Source organism: Globicephala melas, chromosome 8 (assembly GCF_963455315.2).
Source record: "Globicephala melas chromosome 8, mGloMel1.2, whole genome shotgun sequence".
Taxonomy (NCBI): Eukaryota; Metazoa; Chordata; class Mammalia; order Artiodactyla; family Delphinidae; genus Globicephala; species Globicephala melas.
This window is the reverse complement of record NC_083321.1, coordinates 14752446-14779439: the sequence shown is the minus strand read 5'-3', so window position 1 is coordinate 14779439 and position 26994 is coordinate 14752446. Positions and strand designations below refer to the sequence as shown.

At 51.0% G+C, this 26994-nt stretch overlaps 2 protein-coding genes across 6 annotated transcripts in view; one reads left to right on the top strand and one right to left on the bottom strand.

Annotated features, from left to right (window-relative positions):
* PRDM11 (PR/SET domain 11) overlaps window positions 1–16045 on the top strand; it is an 89294-nt gene extending 73249 nt beyond the window's left edge. For 4 of the 5 annotated variants that reach the window (XM_060303301.1, XM_060303302.1, XM_030864607.2 and 1 more), the window contains 3 exons: window positions 1195–1382; window positions 5344–5970; window positions 7012–16045. In XM_060303301.1, the coding sequence (XP_060159284.1) occupies window positions 1195–1382; window positions 5344–5970; window positions 7012–9176 (2980 nt within the window). In that variant the 3' untranslated portion in view covers window positions 9177–16045. The remainder of the gene's footprint in view (window positions 1–1194; window positions 1383–5343; window positions 5971–7011) is intronic. The other variant, XM_060303304.1, reaches the window with a different exon arrangement.
* Window positions 16046–20970: 4925 nt separating this feature from the next.
* SYT13 (synaptotagmin 13) overlaps window positions 20971–26994 on the bottom strand; it is a 42177-nt gene continuing 36153 nt past the window's right edge. Inside the window, exons 5-6 of the mRNA XM_030864346.2 lie at window positions 26567–26696; window positions 20971–24516 (exon numbers count right to left, since the gene is read on the bottom strand). Coding sequence (XP_030720206.1) covers window positions 24212–24516; window positions 26567–26696 — 435 coding nt within the window. The 3' untranslated portion in view covers window positions 20971–24211. The remainder of the gene's footprint in view (window positions 24517–26566; window positions 26697–26994) is intronic.

Sequence of the window (26994 nt, the reverse complement as noted above, 5' to 3'; positions counted from 1 at the left end):
CCAATACAGAGCTTACAATGTAAAAAAGTTCTCTGTGCCAACAAGACAATGTGCTGCTTTGTGCCTCTTTTCTTATTAGTGATGCTGAATCCTTTCATTTGTTCATTATCCATTTGGATTTATTTCTGTGAATTATTGTTTCCCTTGGACTGCTCCAAGTACAGTTCTTTGGGCTGTGCCAGTCGCACAGACTTTGATTTCTTCCCTGGCTTTTGAGACAACTCATAGCATAAGGAAAAGAAGTTTGTTTTTGACTACAAATTTCCTAGGCACTTGGATACCACAGAACCCTAAAACTCCAAATAATTTCCTCTTGCCTGTTTGATCTGTACATCTCCACCTCTCTACAGATACTGCATCATCTCACCTTTTGGAGGCGAGTGAGGTGGCAGGTTGGATATCGGAAATGTCATTTCAGGGAGAATGGGTGAGGTCCATAGATTCTGAGGGTCTGACAGAACTTTAAAGGTTATCTGGGCATTGCTGAGTTGGTGCTTTACATGCCCACATAGGAGCCGTGAGTTCTAGTGAGAAAAGCATGGACCTCAATGCTCAATCTCCCATTTATTAGCTGTGTGACCTTAGGCAAGTCACTTAGCCTCTCTGAGCCTCAGTTTCCTGACCTTCAAATGACTTGGATTAACCTGTGGTTGCTCACATTTCCTTGCCTTTCCCTACCTCCCCTGTCCCCACTGGACCCTCTATTTGTAAAGATGTTGATCTTCAGCATTTGTTAATTGATCTCGTGGGCACCCTTTTCACGTAGGCTTTGTGACATTCTGAGAACAGTTCAAGGATCTCGCCCTTACCACCATCAGAGGCCTGCGGGTATCTGGGAATGCCTGCGGTTAAAAGTTAGGGAAGAATGGTTTTCCAATCACCTGTATATCTGGTATTGAACCTCGTATTTACCAGAACCTGGGAGGTAGGAAGGGCAGGTGTCATTTCCAGTCCCAGAAAACAGAGATTCTTAGAGGTTCAAAGGCTTGCTTGAAGTCCACAGAACAGTGAGACAAGGGACTGGCTCCAGCTGGAGTGCTTTCCTCGGCAGGGAAGCCGCTCTGTAGACTTTTGCAGATACCCGCACGCTCATAGGCGGCTAGCCGCTGGCACCTGCCCGGCACCGCGCCTGGTACCGGCAGGCACTCGCCAAAGAGTGGCCCGCGCATTCTTACCTGTCCCCCTCGCCCCCAGGTACGTGGTCATCTCCCGGGAGGAGAGGCAGCAGAACCTGCTGGCGTTCCAGCACAGCGAGTGCATCTACTTTCGGGCGTGCCGGGACATCCGGCCCGGGGAGCGGCTGCGGGTCTGGTACAGCGAAGACTACATGAAGCGCCTGCACAGCATGTCCCAAGAGACCATCCACCGCAACCTGGCCAGAGGTGAGTGCCCACACCCAAGGGAGGGCCACGCCCACTGCCAAGCCCCAGGGGAGGCCAGAAATGCTTCTCTAGGAGCTTCCTAGGAAAACCGATGGGAAATACAGTACACCAGCAATGGGGAGACCCAGAGGGACTCAGGGGAACCGATGGGCTGGGTAGGAGCAGCCGCTCTGGCACCGCCCGTGGCCACCCGGTGTGTCCCCTCCCTCAGACATGGTCAGAAGCCCTATTATAGACGTTTCAGAGGATCAGGGAGAGAGACAAGTCTCCAGTGCCAAGCATATAAGTTTAATCAAAATTGATTCTGTTTCCCCGACTCAAATTGATGGAAGGATGTTGTGAACTGCCACTGGCTCAATGATAGGTGACATTTACTAAGTACGTAATATGTGCTAAGCAGGTTTTCTGTGGTGTCCCCTGTAATCATCCTAGTAGCACCTGCCCAATAAGTGCCCAGTGAGAATCAGATGGTAATCTACGTAACACATTAGAACAACGTCTGTCTTGACCATCGTAAGCCCTCAGCTGTGAACTTTAATACTAATGATAGCGTGTGGGTTATTGTTCCCACCTTACAAATGTAGAAACCGAGCATCAGATAAATACAGTGACTCCCCCAGAATCCCATGGCAAGCAGGGGCAGAGCTAGGTTCCTAACCCACATCTGTCTGAGTCCAGGATCTAAGCTCTAACCTACCGTGTTATAAGGCCTCCCAGACAAAACTAGTTTCTTCCCTGCTTCCTCCTGGTCTCATTCCTGGCAGTCCTAATGATATGCTGTGAAAGAACAACCTCTGTTAGGAGAAGAAGATTGGAGGGAGGTGGGTGGTGGCCTGGTGGGTGGGTATCCATCCAGGCTCCATTTAACTGAGTCATTTGAAAGTGGTTTAAAATACTCCCCAGCTCCTAGGCCTTTCTTACCTCTTTACTCCATCCTCAGCCAGGCCAGGGCAAACGGGTGAGCCCAAGGTCCTTTTTCCAGCAGGACCTTCCTTACACTAAAACCACATATCCAAAGACCCAGAGTCCATCTGGTCCCGGGAACCAAGCCTGTACCCAAGCCCCACCATATCATGTTTCTGACCAATCTACTTATTGGAAGTAAAGCTTCATTTAGAGCATGAGGGGAAGAGATGAAAAGGGGGTAAGAGTGACCCATTGGAAGTAAGCTGTCTTCAAAACCAAAACAGAGCAAAGCGAATTGTGGACATTGAGTGCACAACTGCTGCCTGACTTGGTAAAAGGTATCTGGTGATTGGATGAGCAGTGAAAGGAGACCCAATAGATACCCTCATCTCTTGTTTTCTTTGGAGCTGGGTGTTAGGCACGTACATGCCGATTATACTTGGGAAGGCATGTTTCTGTGACATGATTGCCGTGGTTTCCACTTGACTTCTGGAGATGCCATGTAAAAAAGTGTCTGATGCATAGTACATCCTCCATAAATCTTGGTTGAATGGATAAAAGAAGAAATGAATGAAGACCACCAAGAAATCTCCAAAAGAATCATATCACCAGAAGAAGAGAAAACCAAGAGAAGTCATATCCGAGGACATGGGTTCCATCCCTTGGCCGTGATCTTCTTGAATTCTTCTGGATTTGTAATGTCCTTTCTTCCCCGTGTCTACTCCAGAGCACCTCAAGCTGCTTCATCCTCAGAGAGCCCTGAGACCCAAGGGGAGCGCTCAGAGAAGGGCATCAGCTTTCAGGGGTGGTTCAAAGGAGCGTGGCAGACAGACTTGAAATGAGATAAACCAAGATGCGTGAAGATACAGGAGGAAGGAGTGTCTATTCCTGGCCAGGCTGAGAAGTAGGAAACATGAAGGAAACTGGAAGCCACCCATGGGGCAGGGCCAGAGCAGAGGGTGGACTTGGCCGTAAAGCCCTTGGGAAGCAGCCGTGGAGCTCAGTGGCCTTTAGACGTGTGTCCCCGTAGCCTGTAGCTTCGGCAGACTCTGACACGGTTAGTGGTGGCTTAGATCTGTGTGCCAGTTCTGCTCTGTAGGGGGCACTCCCCACGCTCAACCACTCAAGGTCTTACGTGGGAGGAGGCTTCTTTGGAATTGGAGGCTGGAGCCTTGGTGAAGTCCAGAGCATGACTTATGAGCTCTTATTAAGTAGAGACATTGGTTGGAGCCCAGAACTGCTTCCTGAAGAGTATAAATTATTCCTCTGTGGTTATCTTTTAAGGATAGGATGCATCTAATACATGTATTCAAAGAATTTATGTTTTTTGTCTACTTTGGGTCATTGATTTTCTTTGTGGTGTTTCCCTCATGTTTTATGGAGGCTTTAGCATCAATTTCATAATGCTTAAAGATTTTTTTTGACCCATAGATTTTTCCGGGAGCCTTGAGCCCAAAGAAATCGCCTGCTCATCCTAGGAAATTTGAATAACCTTGTCCTTGAGTACAGATGCATGAGGAATCCCCGGTGATGCGTATCCTGGACCTCCTGAGATCCTCAGCTATTTGCTGCCTGATTGGTCCATGAGAAAGTGAAAGGGTGGCCTTTCACTTTCAGAGATTCTGATGGGCAAGTGTCTGATCTGTAAGGCGAACGAGTTGCATTTTTGAAAAGTTCTCTTCACCTCCACCCTCAGATGTTATAGAAACAAGGCTGCGGGGAGCCGCCTGAGCTCAAGAGCCTTGGAGCCTTCAGGAGATAAGGTCGTTCCTTAGGTGTTCGTGTGAGGACAGAAAAGGACCATCCTGAATAGGCTGCTCCCTTCTGTGCTGTGACCTGTGGGAAACCTGGAGTCATACACGGGCCAGGGTCCATCACCCCATGCCAGCTGTGGGATGCCAAGGCTTGGTCACAGCATGGGACATCTGGATTGCACATGGAGAGCCCTTGGCCTTCACTCGGAGGCCTTGAGCAAACGCAGCTCTCAGAAGCCTAATGACAACATATATTCAGGTCAAGACGTTGGTCAGAGTCACATCTCCCAGGGCCCCGCCCCTGATCTAGGAAGCCTTTGAGAGTTCTAGCTCCATAGACGGCTGTCAGGACCTTCTGAGGGTCCCTCTTAGCATCTGTCGCCCCAGGCAGCATCTGTACATCTATAGCAATTTATGCAACTGTGTTGGCCATTTTGAAAAATCAGGCTAACATTTGCTGGGGTGTTCACCAAGGTCTTTGACGTCATTTACATGATAGAAATAGAAAAGGAAATGTCCTTAGAATTGTCAGGTAAGGACACACAGCTACTGTAGTTTGAGCGTGTGTTGGGTCCGCGTGGGCGTGTCGTGCTTTATCGTGCTGGGGAGCTGCCATCTTGGAGCTCACAGCCGCTGTTGGTATGCCCGACTTCCCTTTTCTTCCTGCCTCGGTCATCCGTGAGAGCCACAGAGGTTCAGGCCGTGCTTCCTCACATAATCCAAGGCTTCCGGTTCCTGGGAGAATTAGAAAGGACGGTTGCTATAAGGCAGACTTTGCCGTAACAGGGCTGTCTCCCAGGAGTCAGGGAGGAGGGAGGAGTGGGCCTCAGTGTTTCGTGTGTACCTTTTACCAAGTCAAAGCAGCCATCTTCCGATTGCTGGGACTGGAGGAGCAGCCTGGAGGGGTGGGGACTCCACATGCACTTAGCTGAGCTATGGTACCACCCACCTGGCTAATCACGTGGGATACCATCTTCTAGGACGACAGGATGGCCAGTTCCTTAACTTTCAACTCCCTGCCCCTATAGCGTTTGCTCAACTTATAAACATAGAGCTTCTACACATAAAGCTCCATGGAAACAGTCTCTTTAAAAAGAGTTCTTCCCACTTTTTCGGGTCCTTTGACTCTAGACCCCGCGGTCCATTGAGTAACCCACCTCCCTTTTTGCCACATCTGCTCCATTAGGCCAGACCCAGAGGGATGTGTCAAGCGACTTCCTGAGAGGAGTGCTTCGTTTTCTGTTGGTTTCTCCTCTTTGGGGCTTTTCCCCACTTCCTCACACCCTGGTTTTCCTTCCTAGGAGAGAAGAAGTTGCAGAGGGAGAAGTCTGAGCAGGCTCTGGATAACCCAGAAGACCTGAGGGGTCCCCTGCAGCTCCCTGTGTTGAGACAGGGCAAAAGTCCCTACAAGCGTGGCTTTGATGAGGGGGACGTGCACCCCCAGGCCAAGAAGAAGAAAATCGACCTCATTTTCAAGGATGTGTTGGAGGCCTCACTGGAATCTGCAAAGGTAGAAGCCCACCAGCTGGCACTGAGCACCTCGCTGGTCATCAGGAAGGTCCCCAAGTACCAGAACGACGCCTACAGTCAGTGTGCAATGACTGTGTCACATGGCGTGCAAAATGTCACCCGGACCCAGGGAGAAGGAGACTGGAAGATCCCCCAAGGGGTTTCCAAGGAGGCAGGCCCACTGGAGGATGAAGAGGAGGAGCCTTCGTCGTTCAAGGCCGACAGTCCCGCCGAGGCCTCCCTTGCATCCGACCCTCACGAGCTGCCCACCACCTCCTTTTGCCCTAACTGTATTCGCCTAAAGAAGAAGGTCCGGGAACTCCAGGCCGAACTAGACATGCTTAAGTCTGGCACGCTTCCTGAGCCCCCCACCTTGCCAGCACAGGTACTGGAGCTCCCCGAATTCTCAGACCCCGCAGGTAAGTTGGTGTGGATGAGACTGTTGTCAGAGGGAAGAGCACGTGGTGGGCAGTGTGGAGGGGGGCCTGGCGCTCCCCAGAGGAGCCACCTTTGGGGAGACCTGGGGCGTGGAGCTCGGAGATGGGTACCGGCCGCAGCGCACGCCCTCGGGTGCCTCCGACAGGCCGCCTTACAGCTCGGGTGGGGCTTTGGGTCTTGCCCTTGTATCCTCCTCGTCAATAAAGGAAGTTCTGCTGCAGGAGGGGTGTGTGCTGTGTTCTTGACCCCTTGCCTTTCTCCAGTGTCTTACCCCAAAGCCCAACTTCCAAACCTAATCTTCCTCTCTCCCAGTCTCAGGCAGGCTGTCCCGTGGGGGAGAGCCCCCGGCCTTACCGACAGGGGTACAGGGCACTTAGTTGCCTTCGCTGCTTTCTGTTGGCTGCCTGCATCTTTTAGGGATGCTCAACCACAAGGAGGTTTTCTCAGTACGCACCTGCAGCTGAGTTAGAGAGTTACATAGCACTTCCTATTTTAACCGCACCCCCTAGCTCAGAATGAGGTGTTTCAGATGTTCAAAGCACGCATCTTAACTACACTGCATTCTGATCCCGAAATCACTTGGGGCCCGAGCTCCCTTCATTTGAGGGCAGCGCGCCTTCCCCTGACCACCTTGGTGGTGGGACGCGTCCCACGTCCTGTCCTTGCTGTGTACCACTATGGAACCTCTGACGTGCTCTGTTGCTCCAGCAGCTCTGCCCTCCTAGTTGTGCTGTTCGGCTGATACAGAACATTTAAGTTCCTTGAGCACCTACTCGTGGAAGGTGAGGGCAGGCAGCCTGGAGCGCGGTGGCCCCCGGGGCTAATGCACAGAGAGGGTGAGACATGCATGGACGACAGGAGTGCTTCTAAATGAATTCCAGGTTGGGATTCAGTCTGTCATAGGGATCGGCTCCTGTTTCACAGAATGCGACACCTACCTTTTGGGCCCTATCTCCTTCATTTTGGAAATGTCCGTGTTCTTTCCAGCAGGTGTAACTGTTTCTTTCCCATTTGTCTTCCAGCCTCAGAGAGCATGGTCTCCGGCCCTGCCATCATGGAGGACGACGACCAGGAGGTCGATTCGGCAGACGAATCCGTCTCCAACGATATGATGACGGCCACCGATGAGCCCTCCAAGATGTCGTCGGCCACCGGGCGCCGAATCCGGCGCTTCAAGCAGGAGTGGCTGAAGAAATTCTGGTTCCTGCGGTACTCCCCGACCCTCAACGAGATGTGGTGTCACGTCTGCCGCCAGTACACGGTGCAGTCCTCCCGCACCTCGGCCTTCATCATCGGCTCCAAGCAGTTCAAGATTCACACCATCAAGCTGCACAGCCAGAGCAACCTGCACAAGAAGTGTCTGCAGCTCTACAAGCTCCGCATGCACCCCGAGAAGACGGAGGAGATGTGTCGCAACATGACCCTGCTCTTCAACACCGCCTACCACCTGGCCCTGGAGGGCAGGCCCTACCTGGACTTCCGGCCCCTGGCCGAGCTGCTGCGGAAGTGCGAGCTCAAGGTGGTGGACCAGTACATGAACGAGGGAGACTGTCAGATCCTCATCCACCACATCGCCCGGGCGCTGCGCGAAGACCTGGTGGAGCGCATCCGCCAGTCACCCTGCCTCAGCATCATCCTGGACGGACAGAGCGACGACCTGCTGGCTGACACGGTGGCAGTCTACGTCCAATACACCAGCAGCGACGGGCCCCCGGCCACGGAGTTCCTGTCCCTGCAGGAGCTGGGGTTCTCCAGCACAGAGAGCTATCTGCAGGCGCTTGACCGGGCCTTTTCCGCCTTGGGCATTCGGCTGCAGGATGAGAAGCCCACCGTGGGCTTGGGCATAGACGGGGCCAACGTCACGGCCAGCCTGCGGGCCAGCATGTTCATGACGATACGCAAGACGCTGCCCTGGCTGCTGTGCCTGCCCTTCATGGTGCACCGGCCCCACCTGGAGATCCTGGATGCCATCAGTGGGAAGGAGCTCCCCTGCCTGGAGGAGCTGGAGAACAACCTGAAGCAGCTGCTGAGCTTCTACCGTTACTCGCCACGCCTCCTGTGCGAGCTGCGGTCCACGGCGTCCACCCTCTGCGAGGAGACGGAGTTCCTGGGGGACATCCGGGCTGTGAGGTGGATCATCGGAGAGCAGAACGTCCTCAATGCCCTCATCAAGGACTACCTGGAGGTGGTGGCCCACCTCAAGGATGTCAGCAGCCAGACCCAGAGGGCAGACGCCTCGGCCATCGCACTGGCCCTGCTGCAGTTCCTCATGGACTACCAGTCCATCAAGCTCGTCTACTTCCTCCTGGACGTGATCGCCGTGCTGTCGCGCCTGGCCTACGTCTTCCAGGGCGAGTACCTCCTGGTGTCCCAGGTGGACGACAAGCTCGAGGAGGCCATCCAGGAGATCAGCCGGCTGGCCGACTCTCCGGGGGAGTACCTGCAGGAGTTCGAGGAGAACTTCCGGGAGAGCTTCAACGGGATCTCCGTGAAGAACCTCAGGGTGGCCGAAGCCAAGTTCCAGTCCATCCGGGAGAAGATCTGCCAGAAGACCCAAGTGATCCTGGCTCAGCGGTTCGATTCCCGCAGCCGGATCTTCGTGAAGGCCTGCCAGGTGTTTGACCTGGCCGCCTGGCCCAGGAACAGCGAGGAGCTCATGAGCTACGGCAAGGAGGACATGGTGCAGATCTTTGATCACCTGGAGGCCATCCCCACCTTTTCCCGGGATGTCTGCAGGGAAGGGCTGGACCCCCGGGGGAGTCTGCTGATGGAGTGGCGGGAACTCAAGGCTGATTACTACACCAAAAACGGCTTCAAGGACCTGATCGGCCACATCTGCAAATACAAGCAGAGGTTTCCACTCTTGAACAAGATCATCCAGGTCATCAAAGTCCTCCCCACCTCCACCGCTTGCTGCGAGAAAGGCCGAAACGCCCTGCAGCGAGTCCGCAAAAACCACCGCTCCCGCCTGACCCTGGAGCAGCTCAGCGACCTGTTGACCATCGCTGTCAACGGCCCCCCGATCGCCAACTTTGATGCCAAGCGAGCCCTGGACAGCTGGTTCGAGGAGAAGTCTGGCAACAGTTACACACTGTCGGCCGAGGTCCTCAGCAGGATGTCTGCGCTGGAACAGAAGCCAGTGCTTCAGACCGTGGACCACGGGTCAGAGTTTTACCCGGATATTTAGGGAGCCGGATCGCAGAGTTCACTAAGCTGTTGAATATTTTTTTAACCTATACTCATAAGCTTTGATACATTATATAAATATATATTATATTATATATATATATATACATATATATATATATATATATATAAACCCACACTGAAAAAATGTTAAAAACCAAGGTGACACGTCCACCAGAAGCTACTGGGAAAGGAATAATGTCAGAAACTGACTCTCGTCTACAAAATTTGGCAGCTGCAACACACGTGGAAACTCATTTTCACTCACAGAAGCATGTGCTGGGGCCACACGTGCTCCCACCTCACAGTCAACCCACCGCATAAGCTAAAATGACGGGTCTGTCATCACCTTAGGTAGCTCATTTTGTTTCTGTTCTCGTTCGGGGGTTGAGGGGTTTGGGTTTGGGTGTATGTTCTTGCCTTTTTTTTTTTTTTCTTGTTTGGTTTCATGAGGGGGGTTTCTTGGCCTCTTCATTGACCGGCTGGTCCAGCTGAATCCGATCTCTCATTTGGGAGAGGGTGGGCTGTGTATCTGGATCGGGGTATTTGACTTTTCCCTCTCCCACCCAACTTCAGCTTGAGAGATTTTCATTCATTTCCTGACCAGCGTTCCTTCACTGTCTCGAAACAAAAGCGTCGGTCAGACTGTGACACCCACCACTCCCTACCCGTGTCGCTTGTCCTGTCCCTTGTCTGTTGAATCCCTCCTTCCAGACCCCTGGATCCTAAACATTTTCCCTGTTATACTGAAGGCAAAATCGCCTTACACCGAGCTTGAAATCCCGGGGACGGGGTGGGGGTGGGGCGTGAGCGCCTTGCCTTCCTGTTTGACCTGGTGTGGGATAACATAATATAATTCCATTCAGATCCAGGGAATATGGGGGGAATGAAGAGCCAAAAAGTCTATACCCCAGTAGGGCAGCAATTTTTGGCTAAAAACAAGTAAAATGAAAAGTATGTAATCAATTTACATGAATTATTTATACTCTGTCTTTATAATCATATAATGTGTTTGGGGGTATTTTATTTTCCCTTTAATAATCAAGAAATGCCTGCTAGAGTTCGGTGGCAGGAGATGTCAATGCAAGTTGTGCCCTGGGTTATGCGTAACTCCGATGAGAGTCTCTAGAGATTGGGTCCTTTTGCAGTAAGGCTGATGACGAGCCCTGCAGCCTGGCAGGAAGGTAGTGGGAAAGTGGGTAATGCATCTATGCCGGCGAACGCTTCCTTTTTTGAACAGGGTAGAGACGTCCTAAAAGAAAGGAATACACAAGAGGTAAGACAGGACTCTCAAGGCATCAGCCTACACACGCACACGCACACGCACACGCACACACACACACCCCCCGAGATATAAGCTTTAGAAATAGCCACTCGCCTACTCCCTGAGGCAAGGAGTGGTTTAATCTAGAGGAGTCTTGATCAATGCTCTTTTGTTCCTTTAATTACCAGTATACCTCGCAAGGGAGTTTTTTAAAAAATGTGCGTGAGCTGTTAAAAACTTCTGTCCATGTTTCCACATCTGATGTATGCATATCTGATATGCAGAGATCCTGCATCGTGGGTGCAGGTTATACTGGGGGGAGAGAGGAAGAGCTGCATTGTCTGTGGTCTGTCGGGAGCCATCCCTCTCAGTTGGCAGAGGGTGGGCAAAGGACGGTGTGATCTGGCCACAGGCATGGCTCCAGCGTCCCCCACCTGCTCGGCTCAGACATTAGGAAACTGTGGTGGCTTCCTTCCTTCTTGGTTTATCTTGTCTCCGAGGGCTCATGCCACCGTTGAGAACCGGAGTGGAACTGTCATCAACACTGAACATGTCACCCCCTCCTTCCTTGTCCTGCCAGACCTTCACCCCCTCCAGATCCCTTCCCCCCCACCCCATGGTCTTGGTGCTAAGATAACTTTAGAGTCATTGCTGCTAGTCGATAGCTTTTCATTATATAAATATATTATATATATTATATATTATTTTTGAAACTTTTTTGTTTGTTTTCAACAGTGATGTAGCATGTTAAAAAAACAAAAAACCAACTGGTTTTCTCCAACTGTCCCACTGCCAGGCCTCATATGCTGCCTTCTTCAACAAATCAATGCACCCCTGCCTGGTGACATTCACCCCTCACCCCCCTCCCCAGTCGCACGTACTTTCCCACCCTCCTCTGAACAAGGAGAGAGTTAGCAGGAACTTGCAAGGAAAGACCCAGAGCCCTTCCTTGTGCTTTGAAGTTCCCAGCTTCATCCGCTTCTCCACTTTAGGCCGATGTCTTCTCTCCCCATCTGCCTCCTCCCATCAGGGTCAGTAACTGTGGTCAAGTGCAAAGCACAAGGGTCCACCTTTCCCTCCCCAACTTCCTCTCCACCACACACCCAAACCACCGTGTCTGTGGGAGCTTCCTTTGAACATCGCACAGACTGAGATGCGTTGAGGGCAGAGATGGCTGGCAAGGTGGGCCTCCGTAGGGGTCAGAAACAGTAGTCAGGATCCTTTCTTCTAGCCAACAGTTGCCTTACGCCTCCTCCTGCCCCCCTCTGCACCTCCCCACCCACTATGTCAGGAGATAGGGAGTCCTCCCCTAGACCACTCATTTGGAAACCAGGAGGAGAGAATCGCCCATGGCTGCCTGAGTACCGCAGCAGGGCTGCGACTGTTTCCTCTCAGGAGGCCGTGGCCAAAATCAGCTCAAATTTTTATCCAGAGGGGAAAAAATCCTTTGGGCCAATGCCAGTGTCTACCTTGTCTTTTTAGAGGGGCAGGAGCTGGCCACCTGCCTCTGGGCCAGAAGCCTGAGCAGCTGCTAGCGGCACGAGGCTGCTCGCCATCACCTGCCCAGCTAGACTCCAGACCTCAGAGAGGATGAGCTCTCTGGCAGGTCCTGAAGTTGGGGAAGGCCTCCCTAAAACTCCAGTTGCCCATGATACTCTGAAGGCCACTTTGCCTTGGGACAGGGAGCAATTTGGGTGACACACCACTGCAATTGACACAGAGTCTTTACCTCTTGGAGGCTCCAGTGTTTCTATCCTGTGAATGCTGCATGCAATTACCCATGATTTCCATCCCTGGCGTTTCCACTCTTCTGCGTCCTTGAGAAGGACTCTTGGACTGTGGGGACCCTCGGGGTTTGGCCCAGGGAACCGCATGCTTGGGCAGTCTAACCTCCCTTTGATAAGTACAAAAAGCTGTGGCTAGGCGGTCCTTGCATCCTCGTCCCTTCGGACGAGACAGAGCCCTTAAACTCAGCCCCTGGCTTAGGAGTGACGACCATTGGTTTAGAATGAAAGGTCTGTGTCTCTAGAATTGAAACTTGTCCTCATTGGGTTGGCTGATCAGTGACTTTCTTCGGTTCATGGAGGGGGCGGGAAGTGAGATCAGGTTCGTGGCCAATTGTGCCAAAGAGACATCGCAGAGCTCGGGAGCCAGAAGCCCTTGTGATTAAAATGGTCTGCTTTTCCTCAGTGGAGGAAAAAAAAGACCCATTGCCATTTTGTACCTATCTGTGAGACCCGAGGACAGCCCAGCCCTGTCTGTAACTCTTGCCATGTCCCAATTTCCGAGTTTCGCCTGCCTGGTTGAATGTGAGAATCCGGGCATCCACGACACCAGCTTTTTTTTTTTTTTTTTTTTTTTTTTTCTTCCATGGCTGCGGGCAGCATCCTGTGGTGCTGGGCAGACCCTCATTTCCTCATCCTCACGGGAGGATGAGACCAGGCTCGACGTCCTGGATCCCTGGCTGGTCGCGTTCGGTGCTGGGCCCTGAATCTAGGGCAGCTGGAGGTCTCCAGCCCGCCCCTGCTACCCGTTTCCATGCTGAGCTGTCTTGCTGAGGCCCCTCTCCTTGACTTGCTTATGTTGACGCTTTGATTTGGAGTAAGGAGCTTGTAATTATTTAAGATGATGTTTAAATATTTTCCAGTTGTTTAGAAGTGTTATCAAGAAGGAGAAAACAGGCGAAAGCATGTAGAGTGCTGAAAATGATCGTGGAGAGACTGAAATGGATCAGACGTGGCCCAGCTTGGGCTGTGGGGCGGGCATCGTTTTAGCCGTTCACCTGGAGCCTCATGGGGCCCAGGAAGTGGCTTGGGGGTTGAAAGAGAACTTCTAGATTCCTCCCCGCTTTGTTTGTTCTCCCACCCCCCTAGGAACAGGAATTCTGTATCTAGAGCTGGTTGTGGTTTCCGGTCTGGGTGGATTTCCAAGTCGAATTTGTGTTCTGTCTTGGTCCCTACACCCAGTTTGGGTAGAAGGTTCTGGATCCCCTCGCCCGTTCAAGCAGCAGGCCCAGCCAGGCCAGCCTGGGACAGCCAAAGTGGGGAGTGCCTCTTCCTTAGACAAGAAAGGCATGTTCAGAGGGCAGGTGAGCTTGGGACAGTCCCATTGCAGATGCCAGCCTCCTGGGGAACGTGGGTCATGGGTTCTAGGCTGGCTCCCTCCTCCAGCTTCGAGGAGGGAAGATTATGTCCAGAGATACACAGGGCCCTTCTCCTGCTCGGAGGAAGGCCTCTCTCTACTATCTGTGGACATGGTGCTTTAGGTGAGTGGATGGAGCTGTGATATTTTAAGAAGACTTTGAGGTGATCTTTGTGTGTTAGCCAGAGGGAGGAAAAGTGCCCTTTTGGGAGGAAAATGGTACGGCCCTCCTCTTCGGTCTGGCTCTCCCCATCCCCCCATCCCTTCAAGTGGTATCGCCCTGGAAATACCTATGCAATCCAGTCTCCCTAGGAGAGCGCATGGAAGCAGGGGTATGTGCAGTGTATGATACAAATGCTACAGCATATATATTGTATATATGGACATATGCAGTACGTATACACACAGAGTAAGAGATTAAATCCCGTCTATATATCTATGAATAATATCCTATATATTTATACATTTCTATGTTTAAATAGATATAAAAATAGAGTCTATAGAGAGCTGGGAGAGCAGCGGGAAAGCCTGCCGCTTGAGAAGAGGGAGGAGGCAGAGCCTTTGCGGGGGGGCCGGGGAAGCTGAGCAGGCAGAGTTTGCTGGGAACGGGGCCTCCGAGACCCGGAGTGTTGAAGAGGAGGGGAGCCGGGCCCTGACCCTCTCCGTGCACTTTCTCTTCTTTCCCGCAGGCTTGGTCTGAGGTTGGAAGGAGATACTCAGCCCCTGAGCTCCCCGTGGAGTGCCCCCTTAGTCCCCGCCCCCCACAAGCCTACGCTTGGGTGGTCACTGCTGCTTGGCAGTAGGATGTGGTCTCTGACCCCTGGTGGAGGGACCACTGCACAGTTTCCCCAAATACCCTCCCCCTCACAGGAATAAGCAGCATTTGTGGCCATAGGAAAGGTGCAAATTGGACCAAGAGAGGTCCAGGAAAGATGCCACCCGCTCCCCCTTTAGATGCTTTTTGCTGCCCCCTAGAGGCCAAACCTCTGAACTACAGCCGTCCTGGCCTCCCTCACCCACTCCATCGCTGTCTGCCAGGGCAGCATGGCCAGCCAGCGCTGCCCACCATCCAGAGGCTTTCTGGCCAGGGCAGGGGGCATCAGCTAACGGGGAAGGGTGAGAGAGACATATCCGCACACTCATAAATTCAGTAGCAACTCAAGTTCAGAAGGAGGGCTTTGGCCCAGCCCACTTTGCACAGCTGCTGCTGGCTGTACTCAGGTCAACGCTCTTCCCTCTCTTGCACGGAGGCCCAGCGACCCCTCACCCCACCGACACCGTAACAGGCAGGTTTAGTTCACGTACACTGTTCTGATTCTGTGACTCGAGGCAGAGGCTAAGCCGGATGCCCCAAGCTCATTCACTTCCTCCGGGGAGGGCGCCTCCCTCAGTTTGTCCCTGCTCCCACCCCTAGATGGCAGGGATGTCTGGGGGCCTGAGGGGGCACTGGTGCCACTGGCAGCATGACGAAGGGCTTGTGCAGCCCTGACAGAATCAGAAACCCGTTTCACTTCCAGGTTTCTCTCGATCGTTTCTTTCCCCGGGAGGTAGGGAGGTAGGGGCTGATGGGGCTACAGATGATGGGAGACGGAGGGCAGTGGCATCCTCTGTTCTGTAGACCAGCCTCTGCCTTTTGGCCTTCAAAGGCGCTTATCTCCCATCTCCGAGCCTCCCCTGACCTCTGTCCTACTCTTCCTCCCATCTTACCAACGTACCTCAGTCCCCAGCAGACATCCCCATACCTACAGTCCGGGGAGGGTCTGTTCTGACAGTGCCCACCTCTTCTCCCCTCCACGTCCACCTGGGTCTCCTTGAGCCACAGCTAGCTGCCAACCGGGCCTCCAAACACCCTCCAGTGCCTGGCTCAAGAGAGACCAGGCCCGGCCCGAGCCTTCCTCCCTCTGCGGTGGACCAGACCCGTGGCCAGGGGATGGGCATCCCCGGGTAGCAATCCCACAATGCACTGTACCTCAGAGAGAGAGCATACCATGGGGCATCAAGGGCGCCGGGCCCTCCCTCCAGAGGAGGACAGCCGGTTACAATACTGCTCACAAAAAGACAAGGGCCAGGCTGCCCTCGGGGCACCCTCAGTCTTCACTTTAGTCTCTCCGGAAGAGCCAGCAGTCTGATTCCCGTCTTTTTCAGCCCCGTCTCTCTCCTTCTCTCCACCCCCCACGCTGCTGAACCGTTTCATTTCAATCACAAAGGAAAAACACAGTGGGGGTGGGGGGAATACCTAGGAGTCTATTATCACATACATATTAATATGTTAATACTTTCTTTCTTAAAAAAAACAACTCTTCATGTTATTACTTTGCAGACTACGCTTTATAGTACCTGTGTGACGGGACCTAGAACACTGGATACAAATAGAGCTATGTTGGTTTATCATAATATGTACGCAGAAACTTTCCTTTTGTCATATTATCCTTGTAATGTAAGAAGATTGTTAATAAAAGCATTTAAATTTACCCACGGAGGTCGAATCTCTGCCTTCTTGCCTCTCTCCCAGCCTGTGCTCAGGGCGATTCAGAATGAGTCCCATGCTTGGGTGTCAGGTGAGATACCTACTGCCTGCCAGGTGGGAAGGAACTGGAAGAGGTCTTCCAAGTCCCTTCCTGCTGTTCTCACTTTTCCCCCATTCAAGTCCACTTCCACCAGGTAACTTACGTGCCTCACCCACCCATCAGGCCAAAAAGAGGTGTCACCAAAACCATTTAAAATAAATCTCTCTGCCCTCATACACATTTAGCCCACAAAAATCTCAGATTTTATTGCAGGTGACCAGTGTTCTAATTCCCCCTCCAACTACCTCGCCTGATTCTCCACTGGCAGACTCAGTCCCCAGGGAGGGGTCCTTCCCCAGTAGTTTGCTAATGGCACTGGTCTGGGGGTGGGTGATAAGTGATGTTTTGTTGTTGTTGTTTTAATTTTTTTAAAAATTTTAAATTAATTTATTTTTGGCTGCATTGGGTCTTTGTTGGTGCGCGCGGGCTTCTCATTGCGGTGGCTTCTCTTGTTGCAGAGCACGGGCTCTAGACGCGCAGGCTTCAGTAGTTGTGGCTCGCGGGCTCTAGAGTGCAGGCTCAGTAGTTGTGGCTCACGGGCTTAGTTGCTCCACGGCATGCGGGATCTTCCCAGACCAGGGCCGAACCCATGTCCCCTGCATTGGCAGGAGGATTCTTAACCGCTGCGCCACCAGGGAAGTCCCGATAAGTGATGTTTTCCCCAAATTGTTTTAGAAAGAAGATGGGCATACATTCAAGAAAAATATAGAAAAGTGGTTGTATTGTTTCCTCCCGGATGCTGAACCCTCCTCCTCTCAGCCCCTTCTCACCCCAGCCCAGCTTCCTGTCAGGGGCCTTCCCTCTCCCTTTTTCTGAACCTCCGCCTTCTCAGTTCCCGCCATCTTCCTCCCAGCCTGTGTCCCTTCCAGCCCCTAGGTCACCCAGAGGCTTCCTGTTGTGAAGGCCTTTCCACAGTCTCCATAGAATGTTGGGGTTCTCTTCTTTTCCCAGGGGAGGGGGAGTGGGAAGGAAGGAGCAGAGGGGCACAGCTGTCCATGTCTAACCAGCTCCGGTGAACCAGGGTCAGCCCCGCCCCACTGCTGGCCATCGGATTTGACCCACATTTGCAGCTGGGAAGCAAGGAAAAGAAAGATATTCCATCTGCACTTGGCTGTGAGCTCGGTCTCCCCAAAGTGGGGCTTGGAGTATGTGGCAAGTGGGGAGGTCTAGTCTACTCCCTCCCCTCCCTCTTCTCCCCAGCTGCCCCAGCTTCCCTCTCCAAGCTTCAAAAGACAAGTTCACCCCAGAAAGAAGACTCAGGAGGCTGGCCTGAAGACCCAAAGGTCTGCTATGTGACCATTTCTACAGTGATCTTGTGAGAACACAGATCTAGTCGTGGTATCCTCTCTGCTTAGAAACCTCTGTTTCCCATTGCTCTTAGAGTTCAATCCAAAGTCCTGAGTGTGGCCCATCAGCTCTGCATTGTCCAGCCCCTGCCTACCTCCTGGGCTCCTGTGCCCTCCTCTGCCCATGCCCCCTGGCCTCCTCTCTGTTCCTCAAGCTCACTGGGCTCTTTCCCACCACAGGACCTCCCAGTACCCTGTGCCCCCTGCCTGGGATGGTTTCCCCAGGACAGTAGCTCTTCTCATCTTTTAAGTGTCAGCTGAAACACTTCCTTCCGAGGGGGTCTTTCCTGACCATGTCCTCTAAATAGCTACCCTCAAGGCACTATTCACTGTTCCTCCTGAGATTTCCATTCATAACACTTATCTCACTTTGGAACTGTGTAATTATCGTGTGTGTGTGTGTGTGTGTGTGTGTGTGTGTGTGTGTGTGTGTGTGTGTTCTATGTCTGGTCTTCCTCCTCTGTATTGTAATGCCCATAAGGGAAAAGTAGAGACTTTTTAATACCACTGTGTGCAGTTCCTGCCACATAGTGCACCTAATCAGTGTTTATCGAAGGGATGAATGAATGAATGTAAATTTCATTTGCCCGATAAAAGTGCAATCTCAGCAATGTTGTATTGGTCACAGTAGAAATCCCAGATTCTTCCACTTTGCCCGTCTCTGTCTCAGTTTCCTCATTTGACTAGGATACCCCAGCACTTACACCCGGCTACACCTGGCCTTGACCCAGCCCCTTCTCTACAAAGTGGAGGCGGCCCCTGAGGTGCTTACTTGAGTTCTCCTCCACTCCAACCTGCTCCTGTTCTTTGGATAATGTTCCACCCCACCCAGGCAGGTATTCCGAGTTCCCCCAGGGAAGAGAACTTTTCCAGCTCCTTCCAGAGTGGCAATTCTGAGTCCACGGTTCCAGGTAGCACTGTGAAACTACTGCCTACGCATCTGTTATGTTTCCGATAAAAACCCTTGGCCACTGGCTCTAAGTCAGAACCTGAACTTTAGGGTTAGAGTGGTACCAGATTCAAGTCCCCCCTCTGCCTCTTACAAGCTGTGAGACCTTGGACAAGTCATTTATCTGAGTCTGCATCTTCAGGGCTCAGTACAGAGCAGAGGCTTAACAACATGGTGACCAGCGTCATTATCATCGTTACTGTTACCTCTAACATCAGGTTGAAGTAGATGCTAGGAAGTTTAGGGTTCCCTTCTTTCACCCTGAATCCCAGGGTCTACCCTGGATGAGGGGTTGCCTGTGACTTTTAATACAGAGCTACCAATACCTATGCCACAGCTGACTTGGAGACCTCTGCCTGACTCACCTTTTCCTTCTCAGCCTGGAGAGAGAGCCTCAGGGCACCTTCTTCTGGTCAACAGCTCAACTCCCTGGCTCTCTGAGGGAAAGGGGACTGCAAAGAGGGTTGGTTTGTTTGTTTTTGGCTGGAAGAACAGATTTCTCCTCATCTGTCCCTGGTTTGAATCCTGAGTTTCTGAAACAGGATTTCTGCCATCACCCACTTGCCCTGAGCCACCAAGAATGAGTGCTGGGAAATTGGGATGGGAAACCGGGTTCCAGCAGAGTCTGCCTTGAGAAGAGACCTCACCTGGCCGAGGACAAGCCACCAGTAGACTGGTTTCTATGGTAACATCTGGCTTCCGGTCCTAAGACAGGCTTCCTCCCACCTCCTCCCAGGTAGGCACCTGCCCCCATCTCTGGCTTTGGGAAGCTGCCAGGGTCCCCGCCAGGGACCATCTGTGCTGGCTCACCTGCAGGAGATGAGGGAGGGGCACAGGGGGCCTTCTCCAAGGCTGGTACCAAGAAAACACCCCACCCCCTAAATCCATCCACAGCCACATCGCACGGCTCTGTCCTTGCCAGGCATCTGCCCAGGGAGGGAGACAGAACAGATGCCAGGGTTCCAAGCTCTTGAAATGTTGGGCTTCTAACCGGCTCTGAAAAAATAGAAACTCTTGGGTGGAAAATTACCACCGGCTCCATTAGCAATTAAGCAAATGAGAAGAGGCTGACTCAGAGCCTCAGGTAACATCACATACTGTCTGGAGGAGCGGGTGGCTGTCAGGACACCAAACCAGGGGCAGGGAAGGCAGGTACACATGTACGTGGGTTTAGTCCATTTTATGCATGAGATTGGAGGCCAGAGATACATGTAAAAAGTCTCAATTACCAAATCACAAAATGTTCAAACTTGAAGAGTGATCATTTTGTCCACATTTATTTTACAGATGCGGGCACAAGCCCAGAGGCAAGTGACGTGACCAGGGCCACGAAGGTGGCAGTGACAAAGCCCAGCTGGGTTGCAGGTTCTCAGCTCCTAAATGCAGTGCTCTAGATTTGAGTTATTTCATAGGCAGGAGCAGAGTTTGTTATTTAAGGCGGTTCAGGGGGAAGCCCCATATAAAATGATTCCTGAACCCTTCTTGCCTCTTCCGTTTCTCTTTTATATAAATCCAGACTCTCAAATATTAGTTTTGGGCTCCAGGAGCCATATTCGTAGTTGCCTGTGAAACATAGTCTACACAGTATTCGGCTACGTGGGATAAAACCCACTTCTATTTAATTATGGAAATTTAAATCCTGGCTGTAATTAAAAGGTAACAAATATGTATATGATATAAAATAAGGAATTACATGCACAGACTTGAAAAGCAAAGCCTTTCTTTACGGCTCATTTATCCTCTTTAAGAGCCTTTGGTTTTAATTCCATGTGACCTGGCTGATTGCCTACTGACTTGAAAATTCAGGCCCTTCCCCTGGCTTAATGCCTGAGCCCCTTCCGGAAGCCAGGGCTGCAGCAGCCACCAGGAGGGCCTAAGATGACAGGATTCTGGAAGTTCCCTTGTCCCTGCCCACCACCTGGAGCACAGGTGAACCCCAAGCCACTGCCCTGACTCTTCCAGTGATGGGAGTACCACTTCGGGGGATGTTAGAGAAGGTCTCTAGTTTCCACCTGATTTTTCTTCTCAATAATATAGCTAAATCCCCACGAGGCCTTGCCCAAGAATGTTCACAGCAGCATTTCCTGTAACGGAAAAAAAAAAGAAAAGAAATATCTAAACATACGTCAACAGGAGAATGGGACTGTGATATATTCACGCAATGGAAAATAACACAGCAGCAAAAAAAATAAAGGAACTAGAGCTAAATAAATATGCATGGATAAAGCTCAACATTTTAATGTAGAGCAAAAATAATGTGATGCGATTTAAAATAAAAAACACGAAATATTCTGTAGTGCTCACGGTTTACATGTACAGGTAGTAAAAAGATAAAGAAAGGTTTGAGGTGAGAAACCCAAAATTCAGGACGGCGGTCTCCTGAGTGAAAGGCCGAGAGGATTTCAACTGTATTTGTCAAGTTTTATAAAACGTGGCAGGGGTTCACGAGTGTTTATCAAATGATTTTTTCTACATTTTATATGTCTAAAATATTAAGTAAAAGGGAATAAAAAACACCAGGCAGCTGACCCTGTTGGAAATTATTTATTTACCACTGCAAGATTTTTGCTCCAAAGTGTGACACCAGACATGTGACTACAACATCTCATGCGTCTTTTTGTGCTTCGGTTCATGATTACAAAACAGACACACACTTAGAATTGACAACAGGAACACGGGCAGCAAAAACAAATCCCAAGGACTAGGTCTCTCTTTTGGTGGTCCTCACCTCCATTTGACTTAAGCTGCCCAGGAGTCCTTTACATCCCAAAGGAATTGCCCCTGAAGAACTGCTCTCCCAAATTGTTCTCTCTACGTAGCTTTGCTTGGGGTGATTTGCCATTTAATCCACACCAAGAGTCACATCTCAGATTGGACAGATGTGTGCAAGGTCTTGATCAATAGGCACTCAACAAATATATACTGATTTGAGGCAAGGAGTGAGTTGCAGGTTAATGAGATTCGACTCCCAATTCACCTCTGATTCATGCACTTCTTAGAAAATGCTTCCTGGCAAAGGACAAGGTGTTCCTTTCAAAAAAAAAAAACCACCAGATGCATTCACACAGACTCGATTACTCTAACGTGGTAGTAAATTGCAAGTGTATCTGGTACAAGGTAAGCTGATGCAAAGATTAGTGAAGTTTTTTCATCCGGCAGTCTGATATCTCTGGGTAATTTAAAATTCACTGAGCTGGAGTTTTGGTGGAAAAGCACGGCTTTTATAATCTCGTCTATCGTTAATTACATTTACATAGTGAGCTATAAATTGTCATTAGGTGAACGGTAATACTCAATGTCATGAATTTCTAGGCCAACTGCTGAGGTGTCTGATGACTTTACCATTGAGAACTCAGCTAGGACTCTGATTTTTATGCCGTTTACATAAAAATGTGTCTTTTCCTGCCTACTCCCCTATCCAGTCTTCATTCATCAATTCATTCAACAAATATTTATTGAGGGTGCATGAGCCAGTTCTATTCTAGGCATTTGGAATATACCAGTGAACACAACAGGCAAAACCCCTGCAAAATCTGTCTCATTTCTATACAACCTTGTTAAGTGAGGTGATGGCTGACACCTAACATGTTAAGCAGTGACATTTGACTCCCATCACTAAACCTTTGAGATCCAAAGAAATGAATGCCTCATGATAGAATGACTGTGGGTGGAGTTGGTATTCTGGGATTAGGGGCCCCATTAACTCACCTCAAACATCCTTTGGTGTGACTGTAAGGCAGGTGAATGGACTTATAAGGAAGTAGAACCCGTGTCTCCTGAATTTAAGTCTAGAATCCAGACTTTTTTAGATCGGAGTAGAAGATATTACCAAGAAGAGAGTACTGGTCAGCTTACATAGGGAATGTTTTGTTCTGTTTCAGCATGCCAACCAAAAAAGGGAGACCAGAATGGTGAGGGGGTTCTCAAAAACATGTCGTAGGAAACCACTAACAAATGCCTTGTCTAAAAATACTTGGCAGACGGTGGTCAGCCTTAATGGGAGAGATTTCCAGTTACGTGAAAGAATTTCCCATTTGAGAGGGATTAGATATTTTTCTGTTTCTTCAGGGGATAGGTGGAAATTATTTCTAAATGCTTTTCTACTTCTGTCCAGAAAGGAAAAATAACGACAAAACGTTGATATGTCTCTACTCAGATTCTTAGGGAGAGACCAAGAATGATTTGACTTGTTAAAGGACTGAAGGAAAGGAATTCATTTTTAGGTCAGGGGCCTGGGTGACATCTGAAGGAGTTTAGATGTCAGTATTAAAGAGTCCAAATGTAGAATCCATGGTTCTGGAAATGCCTGGGATGATTCTGGCGCTTTCCGGGCATGGTCAGTTGCCAACATGAAGCTTAAAGATGATCTGCTGGCAGCCTCGGAGTTTGTTTCTAGCCAGGGATGCCTATAGCTCTCAAGCACAATTTCATCTATCACATCATTCACAGAGACAGAGCTGCCACGTCACTAGTCCTATTTTATGGATGGTCAACAACAGAACCCAGGAATCCTGGTTCCCAGGCAAAGATTATAACCACTCAGCAAGGCTCATAATATGATTAATGATGTGCAAGGCTATTTGGAATAATCAGGTAGTGATTTGAAACCTAGCTGCTCATTACTTACTAATGAAAGTGATAGGTTCTAAAAACAGAGGGACAGGGGCACATTTGCAAAAGACCTCCTTTCCTTCTCTACCTCCACAGAGCCAGACTAAATTATGTGCCCCAAACTGAATTTCTTCTCAAGTGGCTGGTATACTGAGAAGGGATGCGTTTGACTCAGAGGGTCACTTCGGTGATGCTGGTGGACATGACAACCAGCACCCAATAACTAACGGGGGATCCCACCTATTCCTGGTCAGGGAAGGTCTCCCCAAGTATAATATAAATTGATTTTGAGATGAAACAATACAATTATTCAATAGAAAGCACAAAATTCAGTCCAAGAGCAGGATCTGAAAAGCACAGATGAAAACATTAAGAATTCAAATGATGACATTAAAAACGGAGGCTCCTATATTTTACACCAACAGTTAGGATGTCCAGCATCGACACTGGCAGCCCCAGGGTGTTGGGGGCCTGACGAGGACTGTGAAATCCTGCCTGGGATGTTGTAAAAGGGATCTCTCCAAGTGCGGTGCTCCAACCTTGGCATGCAAACTACTCTGTGTTTGTTAAAAATGCAGCCTCCTGGGGTGCAGCCAGGATTACGGATTCAGAATGTCTAGAACAGGGCCTGGGAATCTGCTGGTGATTCTCCACGCACTAAGGTTTGAGAACTGCTGGGTTAGTTAGTGCCTGGGGTCGGTAGCACGATTTCATGCTGGCTAAGATTCCATCTGCCCTGACGATCTCTAATTCTTATGAGATGATCCAGGATACATCATTTCTGTCACCCTTTTTGACACACTTATTTTTAAAAAGCCACATTCCTTGCATCCATTATTCCCCAGATTAAGCATTCCCTGCATCTGGCCTGACCCCCGCTGCAAAACCTGCACACAGACCGTATACGATAAGCGTCTCTTCAATCACACAGGTAAGCAAAACGCATTCCTCCTGACCCAAATGTCCCGTCTCCGCCCTGCCCGGCCTTGCTTGTTTTTAAGAAACAGGAGTGTGATGGGAGAGGAAGAGGGTCCTGGTCTTCACACACACATCTGTCTTCTGGTGTCAGAATGCGAAGGGGGCACAAGAGGAGGTCGTGGAGGACAGTGGGGCTGGGAGCGGGTTGCGCCCGAGGAGGGTGGCGGCCTGGGCGGCTGGCTACGGGCGCAGCTGGTGCCACATGGCGATCTGCCGGCGCGGGTTCTTCAGCATCTCCTCCCAGTGGCTGCGCTCGGAGCCCGAGGCGTGCAGGCCCAGGCTGCAGCGCCCAAGCGGGCAGCTCTGCCCCTCGGCGCCCTGGCCCAGCACGTCCAGCTCCACACTGGAGGCCCGCAGCAGGTCATCCGGCAGCTCAAACATGATCATCTCGTTCCACACGGGGTTGATCTTGTGCTTGGCGCGTTTCGTCTGCTTCTTCTTCAGCTTCCGAGCCTGGTGCTTCAAGGTCACCTTGACAGAGACATCTAGGGAGAGACAGGGGGACAGAGACAGAGAGAAGGGCCGAGAGTGAGCTTCTGGGGCATGGTGGGGCCTGGGACGATATTCCCTCTTGGGGATGGAGAGACAGGCTCTCTGGCTCAAGATCTGCACTGAGGCACCCTCTCTACCACCCCTCCCCCACCTCATGGGCCATGTATTCACTCAACAGCTATTAAATGCCCACCATACGGCAGACACTGATCTAGACATGGGGATACGGCAGAAGCTCCTGCCTCAAGTGTGGAGAACAGACCATAGCACAATATATATGGCTGGTCATCAGGCGGCCCATGACTGGGTCACGCTAAGGTACAGCCAGGAAGGTTCGTCATGAGCCCTTCCGAGCGCCTTCACGTCCCACATCAAACCAGGCCCAGGATGATGGCTCAGACGTCCTGCAGCTTCTTTTTTTTTTTTTTTTTTTTTTTTGCGCTACGCGGGCCTCTCACTGTTGTGGCCTCTCCCGTTGCGGAGCACAGGCTCCGGACGCGCAGGTTCAGCGGCCATGGCTCACGGGTCCAGCCGCTCCGTGGCCTGTGGGATCTTCCCGGACCGGGACACGAACCCGCGTCCCCTGCATCGGCAGGCGGACTCTCAACCACTGTGCCACCAGGGAAGCCCCTGCAGCTTGATTTTAAACTCAGACCAGAAACACTAAGCCATCCGTATGTCTTCATCCCCTCGGTTCTCCGTCCAGGCGTTGTTGTCTGTTCCTAGGATAGCAGGTCTCCTGCTGGATGGTTGAGTTCTTCTCGTCTGTGCTTCTGAAAGTTTTACTTGAGGATCCCGACCTCATGCGGAGGGTGAGGGCAGCCTGCCTTGACCCCCAGGAGAGCTCTGCACCCCAGGAGACTGGCCGACAGGCCACTAGACAAGCTTTCTCGTAACATCACGAGGCTTAGGACTCAGACTGTGTTTTCATGAGTCAGGGTTTCCGAAGCCAATGTGAGCGTAATTGTTACCCTGTATTTATTGCTATAATTATCACCCCCAGGTGGTTAGTTTGTTATTTCAGCAGAGATATTTGAGAGATAAAGTGTTGAGCTGTAATTGTCCTGACAGGAGCTATAAAAATTTAAAAAAAAAAAAACGGAGGAGGAGGCAAAGTATTGTCTGGAAGGGATGAGGAAATTGCAATGAATTCTGACCTTTGGCACAGGAAACTGTCAGCCAGACCAACTCTTCTGACTTCATTCGCCAAAAATCTCTTGCTCAAAGGTTCTGAATGCAGAGGCAATTCTTTATTTGTTTGCTGCTATAAATATCTATTTATTTATATCCTGCTCTGAGCACTTGGCTCCGGGTCCAGGTATCCTAGGGCTGACCAACGTTGCTTTTCTGCTCTGACAAGAGAGGCTGTTTGGTCCTTAAGACTTGGGGCCTGTGCTGGGGTATCCAGAAGGAGAAGCCAAGGCTTCCAGAGTGCTGAAGAGATGTTTATTTGGGTACATGCACAGACGCCACCTTAGCCTGTGCACCCACACGCCGTCTGCTGTCACCCACACTCAGCTGGTGTGGGGATGGCAGGCTGGCAAAGGCTGGGGAGAGAGGGGAGCCTAGGGTGGGTGTGGGGAGTAGAGTGATGGCTAGCTGAAACTGGGGAGGGAGAACCCTGGCTTCCCGACACCGGCCCGGAAGGTGGGTCCAGCCAGGTCCGGTTGATGAGCGCTGGCCTAAGTTTTCCCTACAGCCCAGACACTCCACTCCCTGGCTGCAGTCTGATTCTTGGCTTCCTATGACCCATGGGTAAGGCTGATTCTTCTTGTGATGGATCCGCAACATAGGGAGCCCCAGGTAGCTCATTCCTGGGCCCCAGTGGGTGGGATTGGCGCAGGAGTGAATGCATGTGACTTTAGAGAAGTGAGTGTGTCCTTCCAAATTGGTTTGTATGTTTGGGGTGGAGGACACAGCTGAGGCTGACTCCACAAACGCACTCATATTCCACATCCCTGCTCACCTGTGCCCACTGCCTCCCAGGTGCCACCCCCCCTCGCAGTGGGAGGGGCCCTAGCTCCCCTCTCACACCTCACTCACCCTTCCCCAGGAGCTCCTTGGACTGATTAGCATGGAGGTTCTTGGCCTTAATCAGCACCAGTAGGAGGCGGTTGGCAGCCGGGAGGTAGCTGATGGAGAGAAGGACCTCTCCCGTTCCTGCAGACGGCTCCTGAAACAGAAGAGGGGATGCAGGAGGTGAGTCTCATTTAGGGATGCCTTCTGACTCCCTCACCATCGCTGAGGCTGGGATCACACTAGCCTTGTATCCAACGGGCATCCTGGAAAGAATTTACCCATCAGCACTGCTTTCTCCACCCTCGCAGAAGGGAGGAAGGTACAGAGTTCTGTGTAGCATGTGTTTCAATACAAGTTTTTTTCATTTGCCACAAAACGTGATTTTCCAAACAGTTTATATTCAAATCCAACATATAAAACAGATCAAAGAGATGCCATTCAGGATGTGGCAG